Source organism: Heteronotia binoei, chromosome 17 (assembly GCF_032191835.1).
Source record: "Heteronotia binoei isolate CCM8104 ecotype False Entrance Well chromosome 17, APGP_CSIRO_Hbin_v1, whole genome shotgun sequence".
Lineage (NCBI taxonomy): Eukaryota > Metazoa > Chordata > Lepidosauria > Squamata > Gekkonidae > Heteronotia > Heteronotia binoei.
The window spans coordinates 56,369,342-56,391,121 of NC_083239.1; the positions used below are offsets into that span (position 1 = coordinate 56,369,342).

The 21,780-nt window shown below is 54.1% G+C and overlaps 3 protein-coding genes across 3 annotated transcripts in view; 2 read left to right on the forward strand and 1 right to left on the reverse strand.

The window, feature by feature from the left end:
* LOC132586353 (cytochrome P450 2G1-like) overlaps nucleotides 1-21,780 on the forward strand; it is a 520,878-nt gene that overhangs the window by 384,182 nt on the left and 114,916 nt on the right. The gene's annotated exons all lie outside the window — the stretch shown is intronic.
* Nucleotides 159-7,419, forward strand: ACTMAP (actin maturation protease). Its single transcript, XM_060257932.1, has 6 exons — nucleotides 159-313; nucleotides 1,123-1,191; nucleotides 2,584-2,708; nucleotides 2,907-3,036; nucleotides 4,991-5,061; nucleotides 6,775-7,419. The coding sequence occupies exons 1-6, from the start codon at nucleotides 159-161 to the stop codon at nucleotides 7,092-7,094; spliced, it is 870 nt and encodes a 289-aa protein (XP_060113915.1). The 3' UTR covers nucleotides 7,095-7,419.
* Nucleotides 9,392-18,907, reverse strand: ITPKC (inositol-trisphosphate 3-kinase C). Its single transcript, XM_060258360.1, has 7 exons — nucleotides 18,751-18,907; nucleotides 14,029-14,128; nucleotides 12,464-12,677; nucleotides 12,168-12,372; nucleotides 11,376-11,477; nucleotides 10,490-10,561; nucleotides 9,392-10,353 (listed from the first exon to the last, which is right to left on the reverse strand). The coding sequence occupies exons 1-7, from the start codon at nucleotides 18,841-18,843 to the stop codon at nucleotides 10,150-10,152; spliced, it is 990 nt and encodes a 329-aa protein (XP_060114343.1). The 5' UTR covers nucleotides 18,844-18,907; the 3' UTR covers nucleotides 9,392-10,149.

Sequence of the window (21,780 nt, forward strand, 5' to 3'; positions counted from 1 at the left end):
CTAGCGCCGGCGAGGGCAGCCAATGAGAAGCTTTCCCTGGCCTTCACAGGCGGAAGTGTGACCTTTCACCTGGGCCTTTGACCTTCGACCTTCCGGGCGGCCCAGAATGGAGCCCCCTGGCCCCCAAAGCGAGAGCACGTGACCTCCGACCCCCCGGGATGTCGCTGGAGGCCCCGCCCCCTCCGCCGCCCCCGCCCCCTCCGCCGCCCCCCGCCCGGCCCGGCGGGGCTCAGCTGCTGAAGGCGGCGCTGGAGCAGGGCGGCCGTGGCGCCGAGGACGACGTGCGGGAGCTGCTGAGGCGCAGGAGAGCCAGGTGCGGCGCCATTGGGCGGCCTGCCGTGACGTCACGGGACGCCCACCAGCCCTTGCCTCGCGCTGCCGCCAGGGGGCGGGCCGGGGAGAGGACCCCCCTTCAACCCACCTGCTGCGGCGGTGTCCCCACAAATATCCCAACTGGTCTGAAACGTTTGGTGGTTTTGCTCTGAACACTTTCCACTGAAGAGGAGTGCGGTGTAGCTTGGAAGCTTATGAATAACAGTTTTCTTCGCTGCAGTTTGAGCCCAGTGGCACCTTTACGACCAACAAAGTTTAGGCATAACCTTTTTGTGTGCAAAAGCTTCTGCCCAGAATTAAACTTGGTAGGTCTTAAAGGTGCCACTGGATTTAAACTGTGTTCTGCTGCTTCAGACCAGCACAGCCACCCACCTGAATCAGTTTTCTTTGCTGTGTTTCCTGTCTCTGGGTTTATTTGGTGTTTGCTTGGAGAGAGCTGCAGTTATACAGATGTTTTACCTGCTCCTGCTGCATTCAAAAGGCTTTCTAATGGCAGCTTTCTCTTCTCCTAATGGATTAGGGCCATTCTGCTGACAGCATCTTCTGAGTGGTGTTCTATTTTCTCTTTGCATACCTCCATTTCCACACCACCACCTTTTATATTTCCTGTAATGCAAGGAATACCTCCCTTTCCTCCCCCCTCCCCATCTCAGTTCTTTCAGTCACTCAGTTTAAGGGCCCCTGGGATATAAGACACTCAGCATCCTGTCAATTATGCAGAAGGAGAAAGTGCATGAAACGCTGGGCTGAGCCCTTCAATGGCTCTCATGGGACTCTCCTCTCTTCCAGCTTCAGCGAGCATTTCAAGTGGCTCCTCTTCAACCATCCTGTGCCTTCTTTAATTCAGGAGGGCCCCCAGTGAGTATCCGTTTCCTTCATTACTGTAAAAGGGCTCTGCGCAGTATTGAGTAGTGACTACATGGCATGATTTTCAGAATAAGTCTGCTAGCTTTTCTTGTATGTGTTGCTAGCCAATACAGGCAAATAGGAAAGGGGGGGGAAACCCTCCTTCCTCCTCTTCTGTTTCTTACGTTTTCACCCTGCTCATTTTCCAGAGAGTTCTGGGTTCTGTGGTTGTCCTTTTGCATTACCCCCACAACAACCTGATGAGGTTGGTTAGACTGAGTGACTGCCACTCAGTGAGCTGCCATGGCCAAGTGGGGCTGCGAACCTGGCTCGTCCCTTTATATATTGTTCCTCTTTCTCCACGAACTCAGAGCACAGCATGTGGTCCTCAAAACAGCTCTCTGCAGTCAGCTAGGCAAAAAAACACAAGTGCATGGCTTGTCCAAGAGGCCACGCAGTGAGGGCGTGGTAGAGAAGGAAATGGCACCCAGCTCTGTGCCCTGAACCCTAGGAAGGGCAGAGCATGAGGTTTCCTGAGGGGCACCCACCTTGGAATCAAGCACAGACATCAGCATTGTAAAGATAGCTTTTTTTTTTTTAAAGGAAGTTTCTAAATATTTAAAGTTACAAAGAGATGCTGGGGACTATATGAGAAAGTATGGGAATACAAGTTATTTATATTCCAGCCATTATAAACTGTTTTGTTTACCTAAAAGAAAAGTAATGTATTGTAGACTAAACCCAATTAATACTGACTCTTCTAAGCCTGGAAAACATGTAAACACAGTATTGATCATTTGCACCTTGTGCCTGAAACTCCTTTGATCTCATATGCGAGATAAATAGCTCTTCTTCCTGGCGCAAAGTTCTCTGGGGAAAAGAACCAGCTAACAAAGGGTTGTTAATTGTAGCCATGTGGCCATGCTAGCAAGCTAAGTTTTATTTCTTTTATCCGAAGTACCTTTTCCTGATGTTTTTATTTCTTTTGTTAAGCTTAAGTCTCGTCTCCAATTATTGCTATCGCCACACCTCTGAATTTTACATGCATTTCCCAACAAAATGGTAGCAGAGGACAGTTAAGAGAATTGGGGCCACAATTGAAGATGAAGAGGTTATTGCTGCTATATTTAAATCCCTTCTCACAGTGGTGTTTCTTCCCTGACATGTGCTTTGAGCCTGACCTCCTTCAGTCCCCAAGAATCCTCTTTGCACTGGATCTTGGGTGGGAGTCACCTGACAACCATTCACATTCTAACTTAACGGAAATGGGTGGGGGAACAAGGTTGTCATGGACAGAGGATGGGGATATTCAGTTTTGCCAAGCTTCTTCCCCCTTTTTGGAAATTTCTAAAATATGAAAAGCTAGGAGCCACTTGACCTTTCTGGACTTTCTCGCCTCTCCAGGTGTGGCCTGGTGGCTCTGTGGATGGCGGGAGCCCTCCTACACCCACCCAAGGCAGTTTCCCTGGAGGAAGTGGTACAGGTGGCTTTGGAGAGAGGTTATACTGCCCAAGGGGAAATGTTTTCAGGTTGGTAGTGAAGGGGAAATGGGGGGCAAAGAGACCAAATCTTCAAGGAGCAAATGGGACTCCTCAGTCCTGCCTGGGTGGATCTGGGGCTGGGGGGCAGAGTGTGCGTGTGTTCTGGCTGGCTGCACCCTCCTGTGTGAGGCAGGGGGAATCTAGCTAGCTGCTGCCTCCCCCCGACTCCGCCTTCACCCCCTCCAGCTGCGGACATGGCCAGGCTTGCTCAGGAAGTATTCCCCTGCCGAACAGAGCTGCTCTCTGGAGGCCTGGAGGGACAAAACCGCGAGAGGATCCTTCAGCATCTCTTTGCTGGCCTCCCTGTGCTGATACCGTATCCTGCCGTGTGGGTGTGGGCGCAAAAATAGCTGGGAAATACCTTACTGGTATTTATTTGCTATTCCTTCAGCTGAACGTAGAGAGGAGTGTGTTTTTGGGCTATGAAGTATCAAGAGGGTGTGTGCCCTTTAAACACCATTATGGGTGAAGCCGCAGCTTCAAGACGACGTTTAAAGAGACCACAACACCTTTAAATGCCTTTGGCTCCATTATAGTCTTTGGAAACCATTATAGCAAAGCAGCAGACAAGGAGCACCTTTAAGACCAACTAAATTTTATTCAGAATGTGAGCTTTCCTATGCTCTAAGCAGACTTCATCAGGCCTTAGAACATTCTGAATAAAACTTAGTTGGTCTTAAAGGTGCACTGGTCTACTGCTTTGCTTTGTTGCTTCAGACCACCCCGGCTGTCCCCATGGAAACTATTATAGTAAGCGTTCCCCATAGGCTATAATGGGGAATCTATCTGTTGGTAAGGGGGGGCTTTCTTTTTTAAAGGTAGAGGCACCACATTTCCAGTGTAGCTTCTGGTGTCTCTCCTCAAAAGACCCTTAAATTCCAAAAAGATTGGACCAGGGGGTACAATTCTATGGGTTCCCATCCTCCCTTATTTCCAATGGAGGCAAAAAAGCAAGTACTGATGTCAAACCAGAGAGTCTCTGCAGTAGAAACTGAAGGCTGGGGGGGGGCATTTTTGCAGAACCAGTGCCACTCTGGCAATCCCAGCTCAACAAATCCAAACGGTGGGGGGGGGGGGGCATTTGCAAGCCTAGCACAACCAGCGTATGTGGAGAGTGCCCAGTGGAACCAGTGCCATTGTGGTGATGCCAGCTCAACGAATCCAAGCAAGTGGGGTTCCAAGCCCTGCACAGCCAGTGCATGTACAGAGTGCTGAGCAGTACCAGTGCAACAGACCAGTGCCCAGCAAAACCCAGTGTCTTCCCTTAAATGCGTTCTTTTTTCCTCCACTGGAAACAGCGAAGGTACTCTATACATGCCCTGGTTCTGCTGGGCACTATGTACATGTACTAGTTCTCAGCTGGCTGTGTTGGGTCTGCACTCCTCCCCCCTTAGCTTGGATTTGTTGAGCAGGCATTGCCACAGTTGCACTGGTTCTGCTGGGCACTCTGTACGTGCACTGGGTCTTCAGGGCTTGGAAACCCCCCCCACACACACACACCTTCAGTTTCTCCTGCAGAGACTCTCTGGTTTGACATCAGATTTTTCTTTTGCTGTTTCCCCCCCCCCCCCCCCGCAACACACACACTATTTGAAAAAATGGAGGCTGGGGGCTCCATTGGACCTCCTGGTCAAAACTCTTTGAAGCTGGGGGGGGGACTTTTGAGGAGTAGCAACCACACTGAAAATTTATTGCTTCTACCTCAGAAGACAGACCCCTGGATCCCTGGAGGGATGGTAGCTCAGTGGTAGAGCATCTGCTTGGTAAGCAGAAGGTCCCAGATTCAATCCCCAGCATCTCCACTAAAAAAGGGTCCAGGCAAGTAGGAGTGAAAAACCTCAGCTTGAGACCCTGGAGAGCCGCTGCCAGTCTGAGTAGACAATACTGACTTTGATGGACCGAGGGTCTGATTCAGTATAAGGCAGCTTCATATGCCTACCCAGATAGAGTTCTCGTTGACTATAATGGTCCTATAGGGTATAATGGAGCAAAAAAAGGGGGGGGGGGGTCTGGAAAAAAACCCCTGAATCCAAATACCATGGTACTGGAATTTGGGTTTTGGGGGGAGTTCAATATATCAGAATCTGGGAAATCCTGAATGGGTTTTTTGTGTGCACTTATTTGAGTGGCGCCTGAAGTTGGGGTGAGAGCCAGCCTGCCCTGCCCTCTTGAGGAAGAGGAAGGAACCATCTGTCTTTGCACTGCAGCCCTCTCTATTACGCTGTTGTGGGGCAGAGCAGTTCCCAGCCAGACCTTAACACCTGGCCCAGATATGATGAAGATTCGAACCACGAACCCTGCCTCCGTCGTGGCTACAAGGCTCACTGGGCTGTTGTCTCAGGTATGTGGGGCTGGCCGAGACACGGGAGGGAGGGAGGAAGGAAGAAAGAAAGAAAGGCTAAATCTGCTCTGTGCCTAGATGTTTTCCCCAGGAACAAAGATTCAGTAAAGTTCCCTCCACATCCTCCCACCTTCCTGCCAGCTGCTGGCAGCTTCACTCCCTGCAGTGTTCTTGTTCCGCAGTGAAGCCACCCCTCTTGGAACCACAGCCTGGGCAGCAGGAAAGGAAAGGTCCCCTGTGCAAGCACCAGTCGTGTCCGACTCTGGGGTGTCGTTGCTTTCACGTTTTCACCGCAGACTTTTAAGGGGTGGTTTGCCATTGCCTTCCGCAGACACCTACGCTTCCCCCCAGCAAGCTGGGGACTCATTTTACCGACCTCGGAAGGATGGAAGGCTGAGTCAACCTGGAGCCGGCTACCTGAACCAGCTTCTGCCGGGGATCTAACTCAGGTCGTGAACAGAGCTTAGGACTGCAGTACTGCAGCTTTAACACTGTGCCAGGACAGCTATTAAGGCCTGGGGAATGTGACTGGCAAGGGACGCATTGGCTACGTCTGCCCACAAGGGGGCAGCAGCTTCCAGGGCTGGAGGGTCTTGGGCGCTCCCCAGGGGAGTAGAGAGAAGCCCGCTTGCTGGGAGGGGAAAGACCTTTCTCTGCCTGAGATGCTGGAGAGCAGCTGCCCGTCTGAGCAGACAAGTCTGGCCTTAACGGACCAAGGACCTGATTCAGAATGAGGCGGTGTTCATGAGGAGGGGAGTCAGAGCCAGGGGAATCTGTTTCCATCTCCCTCTCGCCCAGCACAGCCTTTAGCCGGATGCAGAGACCATTCATTCATGATGACGAGTTTCCAGGATGTTTGCCCTCCACCTGCAGATGAGTCATCCTCTTTTGCTGAGCTAATCATTGCGTCATTGTCCCACAGGCGAGGGTTTGGCTTCAGCACTTCCGGATGCTTTCACAATGCACTGAGTGCCCAGACTTTATTCCCAGGCTGTTTCTGCGGTCGGTTCAGGGTCTGGCCTCAAGTTCTAATGTTAGAACCTGCTGGGACTAGGGCCCACAATCCTGCCCCGTTGCCTTTAGCATGTAGGGCCCCAACATCAGAAATTGAGCACTTGCTGGCAGTTGCAGGACCTTTTTGCCTGTGGCACCCCTAAATAATCCCCTGGGAGAGGTGCAGCACCTTTTGACCATCACGGCCCCTGAGGTACCAGATAGACACTCAAGGCCTTCCTTGCCCGATGTTTCTTTTCTCTGTTGCTGTCAGCTTTGCGTTTGCCACGAATGGCTGCTGTTAATTTTGTGGTCGCTTTTTATGACAAATTGATGGAATTGGGAGCTACCTTGGGCAAATTGATGTGGAAAGGCAGGCTATTTCACAAAGTCTCTGAAGGGCTGCCCCTTAGAGGAGCACAGGGAACTGTTCTTGTGGGCAGCAGAGGAGAGGACTCACAATCGGGGGCTCAAATTAAGGGTGGAAAGGGAAAGTGCTGGCTGGATATTGGGGGAAATGTTTATGCCGTCAGAGCTGTTCAACAGGGGAGCAGTTAGCAAGGGAGGTGGTGAGCTCCTGCTCCCTGGCAGTCTTGAAGCAGCGGCTGGACACTCGTCAGGGACGCCCTGGGCTGATCCTGCCTTGAGCAGGGGGTGGGACTAGATGGCCTCTAGGGCGCCTCCCAACTCAGTGGTTTTGTGATTCCTTCTTCCCTGCAGGAGCTCTGCTTGGCCTGAAGGGAGACTCCCAAGTGCCAGCCTGCCAGGAAGACAAGGAGCTGCCCGGGCTTTTCCATGCCACCCCTCCGTGTGGCCTGGTCTCCCTGGGGGCCGTGGTGGAGACATACTTGCTTTCCAAGCAGGGCAAGAGCAGCCGCTACCAGCTGTGGAACTACCGGCAGGTGCAGGAAAGCAACGCCCAGCTGACCGACTTCAGTCCCAGGCGGGCGGGAGATGGCAAGGTCTACGTCGTGCCTGCGGGGGGCGTGCGGGAGGGGCTGTGTGGGCAGGCTGTGCTGCTGCATCCCCTGCCCCCCTAGAAGCAGTTCTGGCTGGGAGAGAGCCGGGGGCAGCGGTCGCCAGAGCAGCAGAGGAACAGATCAGGCTGGCGGGCCACGATCCCCAACAGGGGCTGAATGTCACCCGGATCATGTGCCCCCCTCCCCCCTGCTGTATCTTCACAAAGACCATCGATGGTATGATGTGGACTTAAACCCCCTAGTCTGACCCGCTGGGCTTCCCTGCCCGTCTGAAAACAGGACAGCATAATTTTTTGCACGCAGCAGCAAACTGCTCCCTCTCTCCGACCCGAACTGCCTGTATGGTTCTCTGGAGCCTCTGAATAAAACTGCCAGCGTGGTCGTCTTTTGGGTCCCTGGCCTTCCTTTCGGGGGACGGAGGAGCCCGCCTTGGCAAAGGCCGCTCCTGCCTGCTCTTTCCACTCCACTCCATCCCAGCGGAGGAAGGGCACGGCCCCACATGCCTCGGGGAGGCTCCTGGCTGGTGCCGCTGATGGCAGACGGGGAGCAGAGGGTGGGATGGGGTGGGGCGCGCGTCAGACACTCCCTTGGAAGTCCAAGCCGGGCTCTGCATTCCTGGGGAGAACAGAGCCAAAGCAGTGCTCTGGCAGGCATCGCAGATGCCAAGACAGGGGCGTTGCCCTTGGGTGGCACACAGGCCTGTGGCAACAGAATGCCAGCCTTCTGATGGGCGAATTGCTGCTTGGAGAAGGGGCCCTTGTGGCTGGAGGGAGGGGCCGGGGAAACTGAGGGGTGTCTTTGGAGACTGACCGGCAGCTGCCACTGGGCGGAAGAGGCAGACCTGCGCTTGGGGACAGGACAGGATCTACATTTCTTTTGAGGGAGAGGCAAAATTAAGAAATGGCACCGCCTTATGGGCCCATAGAAGAGAATGGACTCCATATCCAATTCGGTACCCCCCGCTAGATCTGGCCCGGGCGGGGGGAGGAGCAGCTTCTGGCAATTTGGGGAAGTGTTGCAGAGCCACCGCTGCTGTGCCATAGTGCATCTTTCCTCCACGCCATCGATGAGGCCAATGCGCCAGTGCCCGTTCCTGCCCTAGGAACACTGCCAGAGGCCCATGTCCAGCAGCCGGGGTCATAGAATCCTAGAGTTGGAAGGGACTTCCAGGGTCATCCAGTCCAACCCCCTGCGCAATGCAGGAAACTCACAAACCCCTCCCCCTACATTCACAGGATCTTCATTGCTGTCAGATGGCCATCCAGCCTCTGTTTAAAAACCTCCAAGGAAGGGGAGCCCAGTTAAAGCATAGAATCGTAGAGCTGGAAGGGACCTCCAGGGTTATGTAGTCCAACCCCCTGCAGAATGCAGGAAACTCACAAACACCTCCCCCTAAAGTCACAGGATCTTCTTTGCTGTCAGATGGCCATCCAGCCTCTGTTGAAAAACCTCCAAGGAAGGAGAGCCCACCACCTCCCAAGGAGGAAGCCTGTTCCACTGAGGAACCGCTCTAAGTGTCAGGAATCATAGAGTTGGAAGGGACCTCCAGGGTCATCTAGTCCAACCCCCCGCACAGTGCAGGAAATTCACCAATACTTCCCCTCCTGCACCCCCAGTGACCCCTGCTGCTCCATGCCATGAAAATGGCCAGGAAGCCTCCAGGATCCCAGGTCACTCTGGCCTGGAATAAACTGCTTCCTGACTTCCTGGCCAGGTCTTGGAGGGGAGAGACTCTCCAGGGCAGAGGCAGGCATGGGTCGCCTGCACACACAAGGCACAGAGGCTGGGGAGGGCGTTTTGTCCAGTGGCTCCCAGAACCTGAAGTTGGATTCGGCCACATTTTTTCACAATATGCAGGCGGAAGCCTGTTCCCTGGAGCCAGCGAATGCCCATGTGCACTGAGAGTCACACAGAACAAGTTATGGGGATGGGACAAAAGGCAGCTCTGCATGGGATGGAGAAAGTAGAGAAAGAAGTACTTTTCTCCCTTTCTCACAATACGAGAACTCGTGGGCCTTCAATGAAATTGCTGAGCAGTCCGGTTAGAACGGATAAAAGGAAGTCCTTCTTTACCCAAAGGGTGATTAACATGTGGAATTCACTGCCACAGGAGATGGTGGCGGCCACAAGCACAGCCAGCTTTAAGAGAGGATTGGATAAAAATATGGAGCAGAGGTCCATCAGTGGCTATTAGCCACAGTGTGTGTGTGTGTATATATATGTTTTTGGCCACTGTGTGACAGAACGTTGGACTGGAGGGGCCATTGGCCTGATCCAACCCAGCTTCTCTTATGTTCTTATGCCCGCCCCCCCCCCAACCCACAGACAAGCAAGAAAGAAAACGTCAGCCGAGAGCACCTGAGTCTTGTCCCTTTAACAATGTTTTAAGTATCAACACTTACAAAGCAATTAGGAGGACCCTGAGCTCTTCACTAGAGGGCCAGAACAGCTCCCCCACCCCCACCCTCCAGCATTTAAAGCAAGCCCTCCAACCCCCCCGTCCCACAGATTGCTCCTCATGGAATCCTTTGCCAGTTCAGCCCCACAGACAAGCACTTTGGCAAGGGGTTGAGGTCTCAGTGGTCCCTCACACCCCCAGCTGCTCTTGGAGCCCCTTATTAGAGGAGGGGAGGAAGGCGGGGGGAGGGGTCTGCAATCCAGACCAGAGAGGGCCCATCCCTGTGGCTGGGGGCTCAAACAGGCAGCCTGACCAGGGGGAGGAGCGCAGTCCTGGCTGCTCCCAGGCCCAGGGGGTCGATCGCCTGATTCCTGGCAGGCACCCACAAGCCAAGTCGTTGGAAGTGCTTTCTCCCCACACCATAGCAACTTGGGGGGGAGACACAGACCCACAGCAAAGGGTGGGGGGGCAACACTACCCTTTCTCCTACAATAAATAACTTTAAGAGGTACAGTAACTCTGGCTGGGCCGGACCAGCTCCCTTTTCAGACGTTTTCGCCCACCTGCCAGTGGGCTCTTCCTGGTTCCGCCTCCGCGCAGTGCTAGCATATCTGGCTGAATAAATTAAGGGAGGGGGCCACGGGGGCGGAGCAGTGCCACCCTGCTTTCCAGCTGCCCGAGGAGAGAGTGGCTGAACGGCTGGTCTCTCGTCAGAGTTCACTCGCTCAGCATCTTCTCCAGGACAGCAATGAGATTGTCCAAGCCCCACAGGTAGCCGTCCTCGCGGTTCCCTTCCACCCAGGGCAGCCGGTGGGTCAGTGTCTGTTTTGCAGGCAGAGGCACCGTCTTGCCGAAGTCGATCATCCAGACGCGAGCCAGTCCCGTGTGGTCGTGGACAAAGAGAAGGGAGCTGCCCACCACCTGCAAGCCAGGGAGGAAACGTGGTCAGGCGGAGAGATGAGGCGGGCTTCCTGGGAGGGAGCTGGGGTTGGGGGAGTGCGCCACTGAGCCAGAGAACCAGAGCTGGCAGCCCCCCGAGGTACCCGTGCAAACCCACCTCATGGGCCTTGAAGAAGTCCGACTGCTCCAGAGCCAGCCTCACGTCCTTCAGCCGTCCCATGTAGCTGGTCTGCAGAGACAGGAAAGAAGGTTAGGAAGCTGCACACTCCTGGCACGGGAAGCGCCTCCTCCACAATTGCTTGCGCTCAGTACTGCCCACAACAAACTGACTGCAAATGCACCACTGTGGGGGCGGGGAGTCAGACAGCAGTGGGGAGGGGCCCCCTGCCAGTCAAGGTGGAGAAACTCCCAGAGCCAAGAAAAGAGGCCTCAGGAATGCAGCCTGCCTAGAGATGTGAAGGCCCGGAAAAAAACTGGAAAAATTCGGGAAAAAAACAGGTTTTCTCTGTTTTTTTCCTGAAGCCTCTTTTGTTTTTTTCCGGAAAATTGGAAAAATTTAAAAAAAGAAAAGGAAAAAATTATTATGGAACGTTTTATTTTAACATGATGAATAAACTTATTTTAAGACAAAGTGTTCAAATAGTAAACAGTTCAGGAGATTGTTGCTCCATTTGTTACAATTTCAAATAATTATTATTTAAAAAGTCAATTCTGTTTGTAATAATTGTTTGGATACACTATATTTTTAATAAGCTAGTTGTGAATTTCATGCTAAGTAAAATTGCCCATAGTCAAATTTTATGTTCCTAAAGTAACAGAATGACTTTCAGTCTGGAAAAGAAAAAAGAAGGGCTAATGTAGCATTTTTTTTTCAATTTTTCCGAAAAAAACTGGGTTTTTTCCCGAGCTTTAAAATTTCCAGAAATTTTACATCTCTAAGCCTACCCTTTCCAGGCCCCCCACATGCAAGCACTGGGGGGGACTGCCCCAAGGCACCCCCCCCCTTCACACAGCGGCATCCCCCACTGCCTCCTGTTCCTCACCAGAATGCGCCGGTCACGGTCCACAAAGTCCCAGATGGCCTGGACCACTTGCTCCGGCTGCCGGGTCTTCTTGAAGCTGGTGCTGCAGGCCCCGTTGGCTTTCTGGGGAGAACAGAGACCCGGTCGGTGGGTCATGCACGGAGGGCAACAGACAGTTTGCCCCAGAATGCAGCAAAAGCAGGGAATTGGGAGGGGGGGGGCATCTTCCAACACACCCCGACTTTATCCCAGGCCCCATCACAATGAACAGAGAGCAACACTGGGAGGTTTTTTTGGGGGGGGAGGAGTGTTAAAGCAACTCCATGTCCAAGGAGACCCCCCTCTCTATGAACACAGATACCTGAAGAGGAGTGCATGCACATGAAAACTTCTACCTAGAGTTAAACCTTGTTGGCCTTAAAGATGCCTGACTGGACTCAAACCCTGTTCACGTGAACACACATGAAGCAGTCTTGCCTTCTCAGACCGGCAGCCGCTCTCCAGGGTCTTCCTCATCTTCTCCTGCCTGGTCCTTTCAACTGGAGATGTTGGGGGCTGAACGTGGGGCCTTCCGTGGGCCAAGCAGAGGCTCTCCCCCTGAGCCAGGGCCTCCCCCAAAACATAAACATACACCAAGATGCCTTCCACTGACCCAGACCCTCTCTGGTCCCTCCAAGTCAGTTTTGTCTCCTCAGACTGACAGCTGCTGTCCAGGGCCTCAGGCAGAAAAGATGTCGGGGATCGAACCTGGGACCTTCTGAGTGCCAAGTGGCTGCTCTCCACTGAGCCCCTGCTTTCCACCACCTGCCTTACCTTGATGCCCTCGATCCGGAACCCGAGGGTGGTGGTGGAGCTAAGGGTCTCCCTCCACTGCATGTAGCGGGGCTTCAGGACGGCACGCTGTTCATGCTCCTCCGGGGAGGGGGCAGCGGGGTCCACAGCCACCATCTTGTCATACATGTCCCTGCGCGGACAGGGCTGCTTCCGCGCTTTCTCCAGCTCCTCTTCTAGGTACGTCCTGTGGAGAGAGGAGCGCAGTGTCAGGCCTCAGGGCAGCACAGACTCCATGCCCTCCCACGGCTTCCTGGCTCACAGCCTCCGGGGCTCACCTGACTCCCATTTTGCAGTCCATGATGGACGGGGCGTCAAAGCCAGAGAGGAGGTCCTCCATTTGGATGTAGGTCTCCCCGTTGTGCTCCACCAGGCCGTAATAGGCAGGCACGTAGGGCTGCAGGGCGTCAGAGGCCAGGTGCTCCAAACACTGCTGCTCATTGGGACAAAACTTCTTCAGGATGCGCCCAAAGTCCCCGGCCTTGAAGTTGCCTGCAGAGAGAAGCAAAGGTAAAGAGCCAGTAGGCTTCCCGTGACCCTCGCCTTCTTTTCCTGCACTGGAAAGGGAAAGGAAAGGTCCCCTGTGCAAGCACCAGTCGCTTCCGACTCTGGGGTGACGTCGCTTTCACAACATTTCCACGGCAGACTTTTTACAGGATGGTTTGCCCTTGCCTTCCCCAGTCTTCTACGCTTTCCCCCCAGCAAGCTGGGGACTCATTTGACCGACCTCGGAAGGATGGAAGGCTGAGTCAACCTCGAGCTGGCTACCTGAAAACCCAGCTTCTAGAGGGGATCGAACTCAGGTCATGAGCAGAGCTTAGGACTGCAGTACTGCAGCTTTACCACTCTGCACCACGGGGCTCTTAAAGGTAAAGGTAGTCCCCTGTGCAAGTACCAGTCGTTTCCGACTCTGGGGTGACGTTGCTTTCACAACGTTTTCACGGCAGACTTTTTACGGGGTGGTTTGCCACTGCCTTCCCCAGTCTTTTACACTTTCCCCCCAGCAAGCTGGGGACTCATTTGACCGACCTCGGAAGGATGGAAGGCTGAGTCAACCTGGAGCCAGCTACCTGAAACCCCTGCTTCCACCGGGGATCAAACTCAGGTCGTGAGCAGAGCTTAGGACTGCAATACTGCAGCTTTAACATTCTGCGCCACGGGGCTTCCTGGACTCTGGGTGTGATTACGCAGCCCCTGGAACCCCCAAGGATCAGTTCCCTCTAAGCTGCAGAATCTTGTGAGCAAAACGTCTACTTTGTGAGCTGCTGGCATTAAAGTTGTGAGCTCCTGCATATATTAGTGGGCTCTGGGGTCATCCTTCCTGAGCTAAGACAAAAAAAATGTGTGAGCTGGAGGCTAAAAACCTGTGAGCTGGCTCACACTAACTCAGCTGAGAGGGAACGCTGCCATGGACCACATCAGTAGGCTGACCAACAGGAAAGGAGTATGGAGCAACTGAACAGTTTGGTCCAAGACGCCAAAGGAAAAGCCAGACGGCAGCTTCTGGTGGGGTTGCAGGGAGAGGCAGAATACACCCTTGCCGTTTCTCCCAGGTTCCATGCAGAATATCCAGGCACTGAGAAGGGCTGGGGATGGGTGCAAAAGAGGGGAAGCCACGTTTGATCTTGGACAGCGAAAGCCTGCCGCCCAGCCAGCCAGCAGTTCTCATTTCGGCTCCAGGAGCCTTCAAGGTCAGCCGCTGCTAGCCACTCTCCCAGAGAAAAGGTTCCCTTCTGGGACGGGAGGTGATCTGGCTGCAGGCACCAACCACAGCACTGAAGCAGGCCCTTTGTGCAGCCCCCATCCAGAACAGGCGGGCCCTCTTCTCCGCCCCCACAGTCACCTGCATGGCCAGCAAGCTGCACCCAGGGGTAGCGTTTCCGGAAGGACACGACGCAGGGAGACCAATGGACCATGTTCTTCAGCCTCCTCCACGGCTTCACCTGCAAAGCAAAGGGAGGAAAGGGGTGGTGAGAGGTGGGGGGAGGGGAGGAATCCAGACAGTAATGTTGGGGGGAGGGGAGTGGAGTCGGTCACCTTTCCACACACCAGGAAACCAGAGCAGCAGCCCTGAGGAGGGGCCGGCAGATGTCGGGCTGAAGCACAAGCGACTGCACAATTGCGCATGAAAACATCACACAGCAAGAGAGGGGGGAAGAAGAAGAAGAAGAAGAAGAAGAAGAAGAAGAAGAAGAAGAAGAAGAAGAAGAAGAAGAAGAAGAAGAAGAAGAAGAAGAAGAAGAAGAAGAAGAAGAAGAAGAAGAAGAAGAAGAAGAAGAAGAAGAAGAAGAAGAAGAAGAAGAAGAAGAAGAAGAAGAAGAAGAAGAAGAAGAAGAAGAAGAAGAAGAAGAAGAAGAAGAAGAAGAAGAAGAAGAAGAAGAAGAAGAAGAAGAAGAAGAAGAAGAAGAAGAAGAAGAAGAAGAAGAAGAAGAAGAAGAAGAAGAAGAAGAAGAAGAAGAAGAAGAAGATGATGATGATGATGATGATGATGATGATGATGATGATGATGATGATGATGATGATGATGATGATGATGATGATGATGATGATGATGATGATGATGATGATGATATTGGATTTATATCCCGCCCTCCACTCCGAAGAGTCTCAGAGCGGCTCACAATCTCCTTTACCTTCCTCCCCCACAACAGACACCCTGTGAGGTGGGTGGGGCTGGAGAGGGCTCTCACAACAGCTGCCCTTTCAAGAACAATCTCTGCCAGAGCTATGGCTGACCCAAGGCCATGCCAGCAGGTGCAAGTGGAGGAGTCAGGAATCAAACCCAGTTCTCCCAGATAAGAGTCCGCACACTTAACCACTACACCAAACCGGCTCCATTGAGATTTTCTGTTTTGATATGTTGTCATAGTGCTCTTAGCCCGGGCTCTTCCCCAAAAAAACAAGCCGGAGATCGTGCGTCTGCTGGCAAAAAAGAGGCTAGAAATGGCCATCTAGCCTCTGTTGCAAAACCTCCAAGGAAGGAGAGCCCACCACCTCCTGAAGAATCCTAGCAAAAAAGGGCGCGAAAACAGCTGGTGCTCCCGGAAGCAAGATAAAATCAGACCAGTGTGAAATGGCTCGCTTCAGGCATGAAACCCTACCAGAAGTGTCTGAAACTCCCATCCCTATTCTGGATTACTCCAGAGTGGCACAATACCGATTCCCTTCCAGTTTCCACTGGTAAGTGTGAAAAGTCCCAGAGAGTGTGAAACAGGTCCAAGGTCACCCAGTGAGCTTCCATCGCACAAGTGGGGATTCGAACCTGGATCTTCCAGATCCTAATCTGATGCTCTTAACTACTACCCTGCCCTGAAGCATTCTTGCCCTCTTTCCGCCTCCACAACCGAGAAGAGCCTCCAGCGGCAGATCCTGGCTCAGATGATGCCTGGATTGTCTTTGACACCCAAGAAGCAAAACACCGACCACACCTTGGCCAAAAATGTGGACGGGCCAGAAGCAACGGCTTCTGGGGCCAGATCCTGCCCACGGCCACCCCCCAAGTTCCCCAGTTCTTGGTGTCTCCTTCTCTGCAAAGGTTTTGGAGGCTGCTCACAAAATCCCAACTCAAAGGCAACCGGAAGCTACTCTCAGACTCTTCAAGGGAAAGAAAAGCGGGGTAGAAAAAACAGCTCCCTGCCTTAAAACCACAGCATCAGACCCAGATCTAGAGCTGCCCTCTAAGGCGGCAAGAACAAGAGAAACTCAAGGAAGGAGAAACCATCTTCAAGTCCGTGAAGGGCTGCCCTAGAGAGGATGGGGTGGAATTGTTTTCTGTGGCCCCAAAAGGTAGGACCAGAACCAAAGGGTTGAAATTAAATCAAAAGAGTTTCTGGCTCCACATTAGGAAGAACTTCCTGACCGTTAGAGCGGTTCCTCAGTGGAACAGGCTTCCTCCTTGGGAGGCAGTGGGCTCTCCTTCCTTGGAGGTTTTTCAACAGAGGCTGGATAGCCATCTGACAGCAATGAAGATCCTGTGAATTTAGGGGGAGGGGTTTGTGAGTTTCCTGCACTATGCTGGGGGTTGGACTAGATGACCCTGGAGGTCCCTTCCAACTCTATGATTCTAACTTCCTGACTGTTCGAGCGATTCCTTAGTGGAACAGGCTTCCTCGGGAGGTGGTGGGCTCTCCTTCTTTGGAGGTTTTTCAACAGACGCTAGATGGCCATCTGACAGCAATGAAGATCCTGTGAATTTCGGGGGAGGTGTTTGTGAGTTCCCTGCATTGTGCAGGGGTTTGGACTAGATGACCCTGGAGGTCCCTTCCAATTCTAGGATTCTAGAATTCTTCAGGAGGTGGTGGGCTCTCCTTCCTTGGAGGTTTTTCAACATAGATGGCCATCGGACAGCAATGAAGATCCTGTGAATTTCGGGGGAGGTGTTTGTGAGTTTCCTGCACTGTGCAGGGGGTTGGACTAGATGACCCTGGAGGTCCCTTCCAGCTCTAGGATTCTAAGGAAGAGCCACTGGACTGGAGCCCAGGAGTCCACCTGAGGGACCAGCGAGTTTTCCAGGCCACAAGCTTCAGTGGGTCAAAGTGCCCCTTCGTCAGATATGGGACGAGCCTGCCCCAGTGCTGGGGGTCACCCATAGAAAGCTCTGCTCTCCTGTATGTGGAAGGCTCACGGGTGGGGGAGGCCCAAAGGGGTTGTGGTTCTGGAGAGCCCCCCTCAGGAGTTTGCCCCCACTTAACCCCAGATGCAGCCCCCCCCCCCCGGCTCACAGCCACACCGTGGTCAGGGCTGTCAGCCCTGGAAGAGCCACAAAAACCCCAAACTGAAACCCCCGCGGTGCGCCTGAGGCAGAGTTCCCATTGTGGGCTGAGGTTGGTTTTGAAGCTGCCGCAAAGGACAACTCCCTCCCCCGCCATCTAGGCCTGCTGGGAAGTAAAAACGTTTGTCTCCCAAGGTGCAGGAGCAGCACTCTGCGCACGCTCCGAAACACCATCGTTTTGACTGGACATATGGAGAAGAGGAGCAGGAGGCGGCAGCACGAAGGAGCCCCCCCACACCCCGTGCCGGGGAGCCCATCATGATGGCTGGGCCACAGCCTACCCCCAACGAAGAGACAGTGCTCCTGAGCATACGTGGAGTGCTTCTTCCCCCACCTCAAAAAGCCTGCCTCCCAACCCCCTCCATCGTGGTGGCAGCGGCAGCAGGACTTGGCATAGGAGCGGGCAGGAGGGGGCGGAGTGTGTCATGGGAAGCAGCAACCCCCGAAACCTCAGCATTTCCCGGGCAGCCTCCTGCGGGCGTCAGCAAGAGCAGCGGGCGCCAAGTGTGTCGCCTGCCCCTTGTAAACAAGCAGCCGCAACCCAAGCCCTTGGCAGAGGCGCTCCAGAGGGGGCACTGAGGCACGCCCAGGGCAGCGCAGCCAGAGAGCAGAGGCTGCTCCCGTGCTGTAGGTTGAAACTTGTGCGGAGAGGGGCCCTCTCCAGAGCAAAGGGGCCTCCAGGGACACCCAACAGGGCCAACCTGCTCCAGAACCTGTTTCCAGGGTCAGGCTCACCCTTAGAACATGCCAGTGAATAATGGCGAGGACTCCAGAGCATGTGCAGAGTGCCTCTTTCTGCAGGGCAACCACTGCCAAGCCCCCTCCCTCCCAGAAGGAGGGCAGCTCGCAGGAGGCTGAGACCTCCCCCTGCCCCTCCCCTTGGGGAAGGGCTCCAGTTTCACACATCTCACTTACAGCACAGCCATGAGGACACCCCCCCCCCCCGCACACACGCACGTACACACACATTAGTAAACAGCCTCACTTCTCTCCACCCCCCACCCACCTGCCAGGTTGCTGTCGCTTTCCGGGAACCTGCGTGTGCCTCCCGCACAAAAGCACACTGGGTTGCACAACACAAAGAGGAGGGGGAGGAGCGAAAGCCCCAAGCCACACCCTTGGAAAGTAGTGGAGAGAGAAAATAACACTGCCAGCCCAAGAGATGCAGGCCTCGCTGGGGACACAACAACTGCCCCACAACCAGCCTTCCAGTGCCCAAGTTCACCTCAGGAGCATGCGAAGCACCATGCAACACAGAGGGCCTCTGAGCACAAGCAGAGTGCATTCCCCGCATCACTCAGCACAGCTCTGGAGGAAAAGGGAGGCAGTCAAATTCCTGCATTTGTTAGTGAAAGCGAAAGAGGCGCGAAAGATCTGTCTCTACTTTTCTACTTTGATGTGCCCAGGTTTAATTCAGCGTTAGTAACATCTCTATAATATATTGGTTTTATTCAGGTAATAAAAGAGAGATTAAACAATGCTTGACACAAGGAATCATAGAGACCTCCAGGGTCATCTAGTCCAACCCCTTGCACAATGCAAGGAATCCACAAATCCCCCCCCCTTCACACACCCCCAGTGGCCCTTGCTCTAAGAGGGACGTGGGGGGGGGGAGAGATCTCCAAGATCCAGGTACCCTCATCCCACAAAACTGATGAAACAGAGCAGCCCAAACCTCTGCCCCCCCCCCCCCACTGTTTTCGTGACCCTCTTCCTTGGCCCTGTGTTGCCCCTGCACGTGGCAAGCCAAGCAAAAGCCAGACTCAGCGGAAGCCGAGGGGGACAGGTACTCACCCGGCCGGGACTCCTGTCTGGCTTTCTCATGGCTTCCCCAGGGCTTGGGCCATCCAGAGGTCCCAACGTCCGTGCCAGAGGAAACGTGCGCATAATAACTTCTGGCCGTGTGCCTGCGTCAGGCTTTTATGCGCTTCCTTCCTCCTCCCCCCATAATATTTACAACACATGGGCTGCCCCTCCCTTTTGCAGGCGGGAGGGGGGAGAAAAGAGTACAGCGATGATGCCAGCAAACTACCAAGCAACCGGGGATCTTGCAAGTAATTTTCCATGACAGCAAAACCAGAGAGAGAGAGAAAGAGAACACAAGAGAAAACAAGGCCAGCCGCTCAAGCTGAGAGGCTCTGCTCAAATGTGATTCTGCCCCCACATGCAAGAGGGAAATAATGACTAGACCCTGCCCCCACACCTGGTTGACTGTCCCCAGGCTGGGCGACACCCTGGCACGCCTCTGAAGGAGCTGGGGGGGGGGGGGCTGTAGGACAAAAACAGCACACATGAATGCCAGTTGGGGTGATCTGGTGACCAGGGAGAATGCGCTCTGCACACCCCCGAAGCATTCACTGTTGCTCCTCTTCACCCATGCCGGAGATGAGGTCAGGCTCTGAAGCCGGGTTTGGGAGCTCCTGAGAGAACCTGAGATGGAGTAATTCCTCCTTCTGCCTCTTTAGGGGCTGAGCAACCAGACAGCACACAGCCCTTTTGCCAACTGCACACTGGATGTCCTGCCAACCTGGCCGGGGGCAGGCCGCTGGATGGAGGGCGCCTCCACGCAGGCTCTCCAAGGGGGCTTGGGCAACTGCTAGGCCCCTTCCAGCCTACCTTGCAGGGCTCTTGAGAATAACAACATGGGGAAACAGCAGGGACAGCTTGGAAGACCTGAGTGGGAAAGCAGGCCAGATGAGGAAGCCACAAAGGGGCTCTTGGACACTCTTGGGAAGGATGTTGGGGCAGGATGCTTGACTGAACTGGATCCCAGCACCCTCTGCTAAGGGGTGCAGCACCACTCACGGATCGAGGCCAGTCCTGAATCCAGAGAAAGCAGCAGGAGAAGGTGGGGAATGCTGCTCTTGCCGTGTGGCCCGGCCCACAGCAGACTCCACACGCAAGACATCCCACAGCCCTGCAGCCAGGGAGAGGGAGCCTGCTGGGGGGTGGGCTGCCTCCCCCCTTCGGAGCCTCATCCAGACCCAGGAAAAGAGGTGCGGGGTCTCCAAGGACTGCTCACCCAGACTCTTCAAAAGCCAGCAAAGTCTGCCTGCTCTCGCAGCACAGCAAGGGACTGTGAATCGCATCACAGGCTCAGAATCGGAAGCAGATGTGCGGAGGTGGAAGAGCTCAGAAGGGATTTGCTGCCTGGAGGGCACCTCCTTTGGTTCTCCAAGCCCTCAAAGCAGGGGAGAAAGATCTATCTTTAGCTCCTGCTCCCCCGAAGGAGAATCCCAGAAACCGCCACAACATAGAATCCTAGAGCTGGAAGGGGCCTCCAGGGTCATCTAGTCCAACCCCCTGCACAATGCAGGAAACTCACAAACCCCTCCCCCTAAATTCACAGGATCTTCACTGATGTCAGATGGCCATCTAGCCTCTGCTTCAAAACCTCCAAGGAAGGACAGCCCACCACCTCCTGAAGAATTCTAGAATCCTAGAGTTGGAAGGGACCCCCAGGGTCATCTAGTCCAAACCCCTGCACAATGCAGGAAACACACAAACACCTCCCCCTAAATTCACGGAATCTCCATTGCTGTCAGATGGCCATCTAGCCTCTGCTTCAAAACCTCCAAGGAAGGAGAGCCCACCACCTCCTAAAGAATCATAGAATCCTAGAGTTGGAAGGGACTTCCAGGGTCATCTAGTCCAACCCCCTGCACAAGGCAGGAAACTCACAAATACCTCCCCCTAAATTCACAGGATCTTCATTGCTGTCAGATGGCCATCTAGCCTCTGTTAAAAACCTGCAAGGAAGGAAAGCCTACCACCTCCTGAAGTATCCTAGAATCCTAGTTGGAAGGGACCTCCGGGGTCATCTAGTCACAATGCAGGAAACTCACAAACACCTCCCCCTAAATTCACAGGATCTTCATTGCTGTCAGATGGCCATCTAGCCTCTGCTTCAAAACCTCCAAGGAAGGACAGCCCACCACCTCCTAAAGAATTCTAGAATCCTAGAGTTGGAAGGGACTCCCAGGGTCATTGAGTCCAGCCCCCTGCACAATGCAGGAAATGCGCAAACACCTCCCCCTAAATTCACGGGATCTTCATTGCTGTCAGGTGGCCATCCAGCCTCTACTTCAAAACCTCCAAGGAAGGAGAGCCCACCACCTCCCAAGGAGGAAGCCTGTTCCACTGAAGAATCACTCTAACATCTCAGCAAGTCACCAGATGTGTTCGCAAGACTTCACCAGAGCCTGTCCACTGCAGAGAGGGGCCCCACGCGCACCCCTTCCGTGTCTCTGGAGAGGACAGCCACGTTCCCAGCAGCCTTCGGGGTCCGCATGGCCAGCCCACAAGCCAAACACGCTCAGCCCTAAATGTTCCAGTGGAGACAGCCTTGTGTACTCTGGGTCCTTCCATGACCCACCTGGGGATGTTTCATTTCTTTTTCTTTTTTTCAATTAACAATTTTTATTGAACTTTCTTTATCCTTGATACAGCAGTCCTTTAAACCTTGAAAGTTACAGAACAGAGGATGGGCAGCGCAGTCGACATACGTGGTGGCCGGCCGGCCGCAGGGGCGATCTAGGGCGCCGCCCACTCCCAGGGGGTGAGTCAGGAAGGCTGCATCACCTGTACCAGGTTTCGGTGCAAGGAACTGGGAAGCAGGGCAGGCTCGCCTGCAGGAAACGAGGGCCGCGTGAGCAGCTCCACCAGAGCCTCAGGGAGCGCCTGGAAGAACCCTCCCTGGCTTGCGTCTGGCAACCCGGAGCCCCACACTTGTGGGGAGTGGGGGGGGGGGGGGGGCGCTGCTGAGCAGGCTGGCCGCAGGAATTCTCAGGAAGGCTCGGGGGGGGGGGGCACCCCAGGGCATCG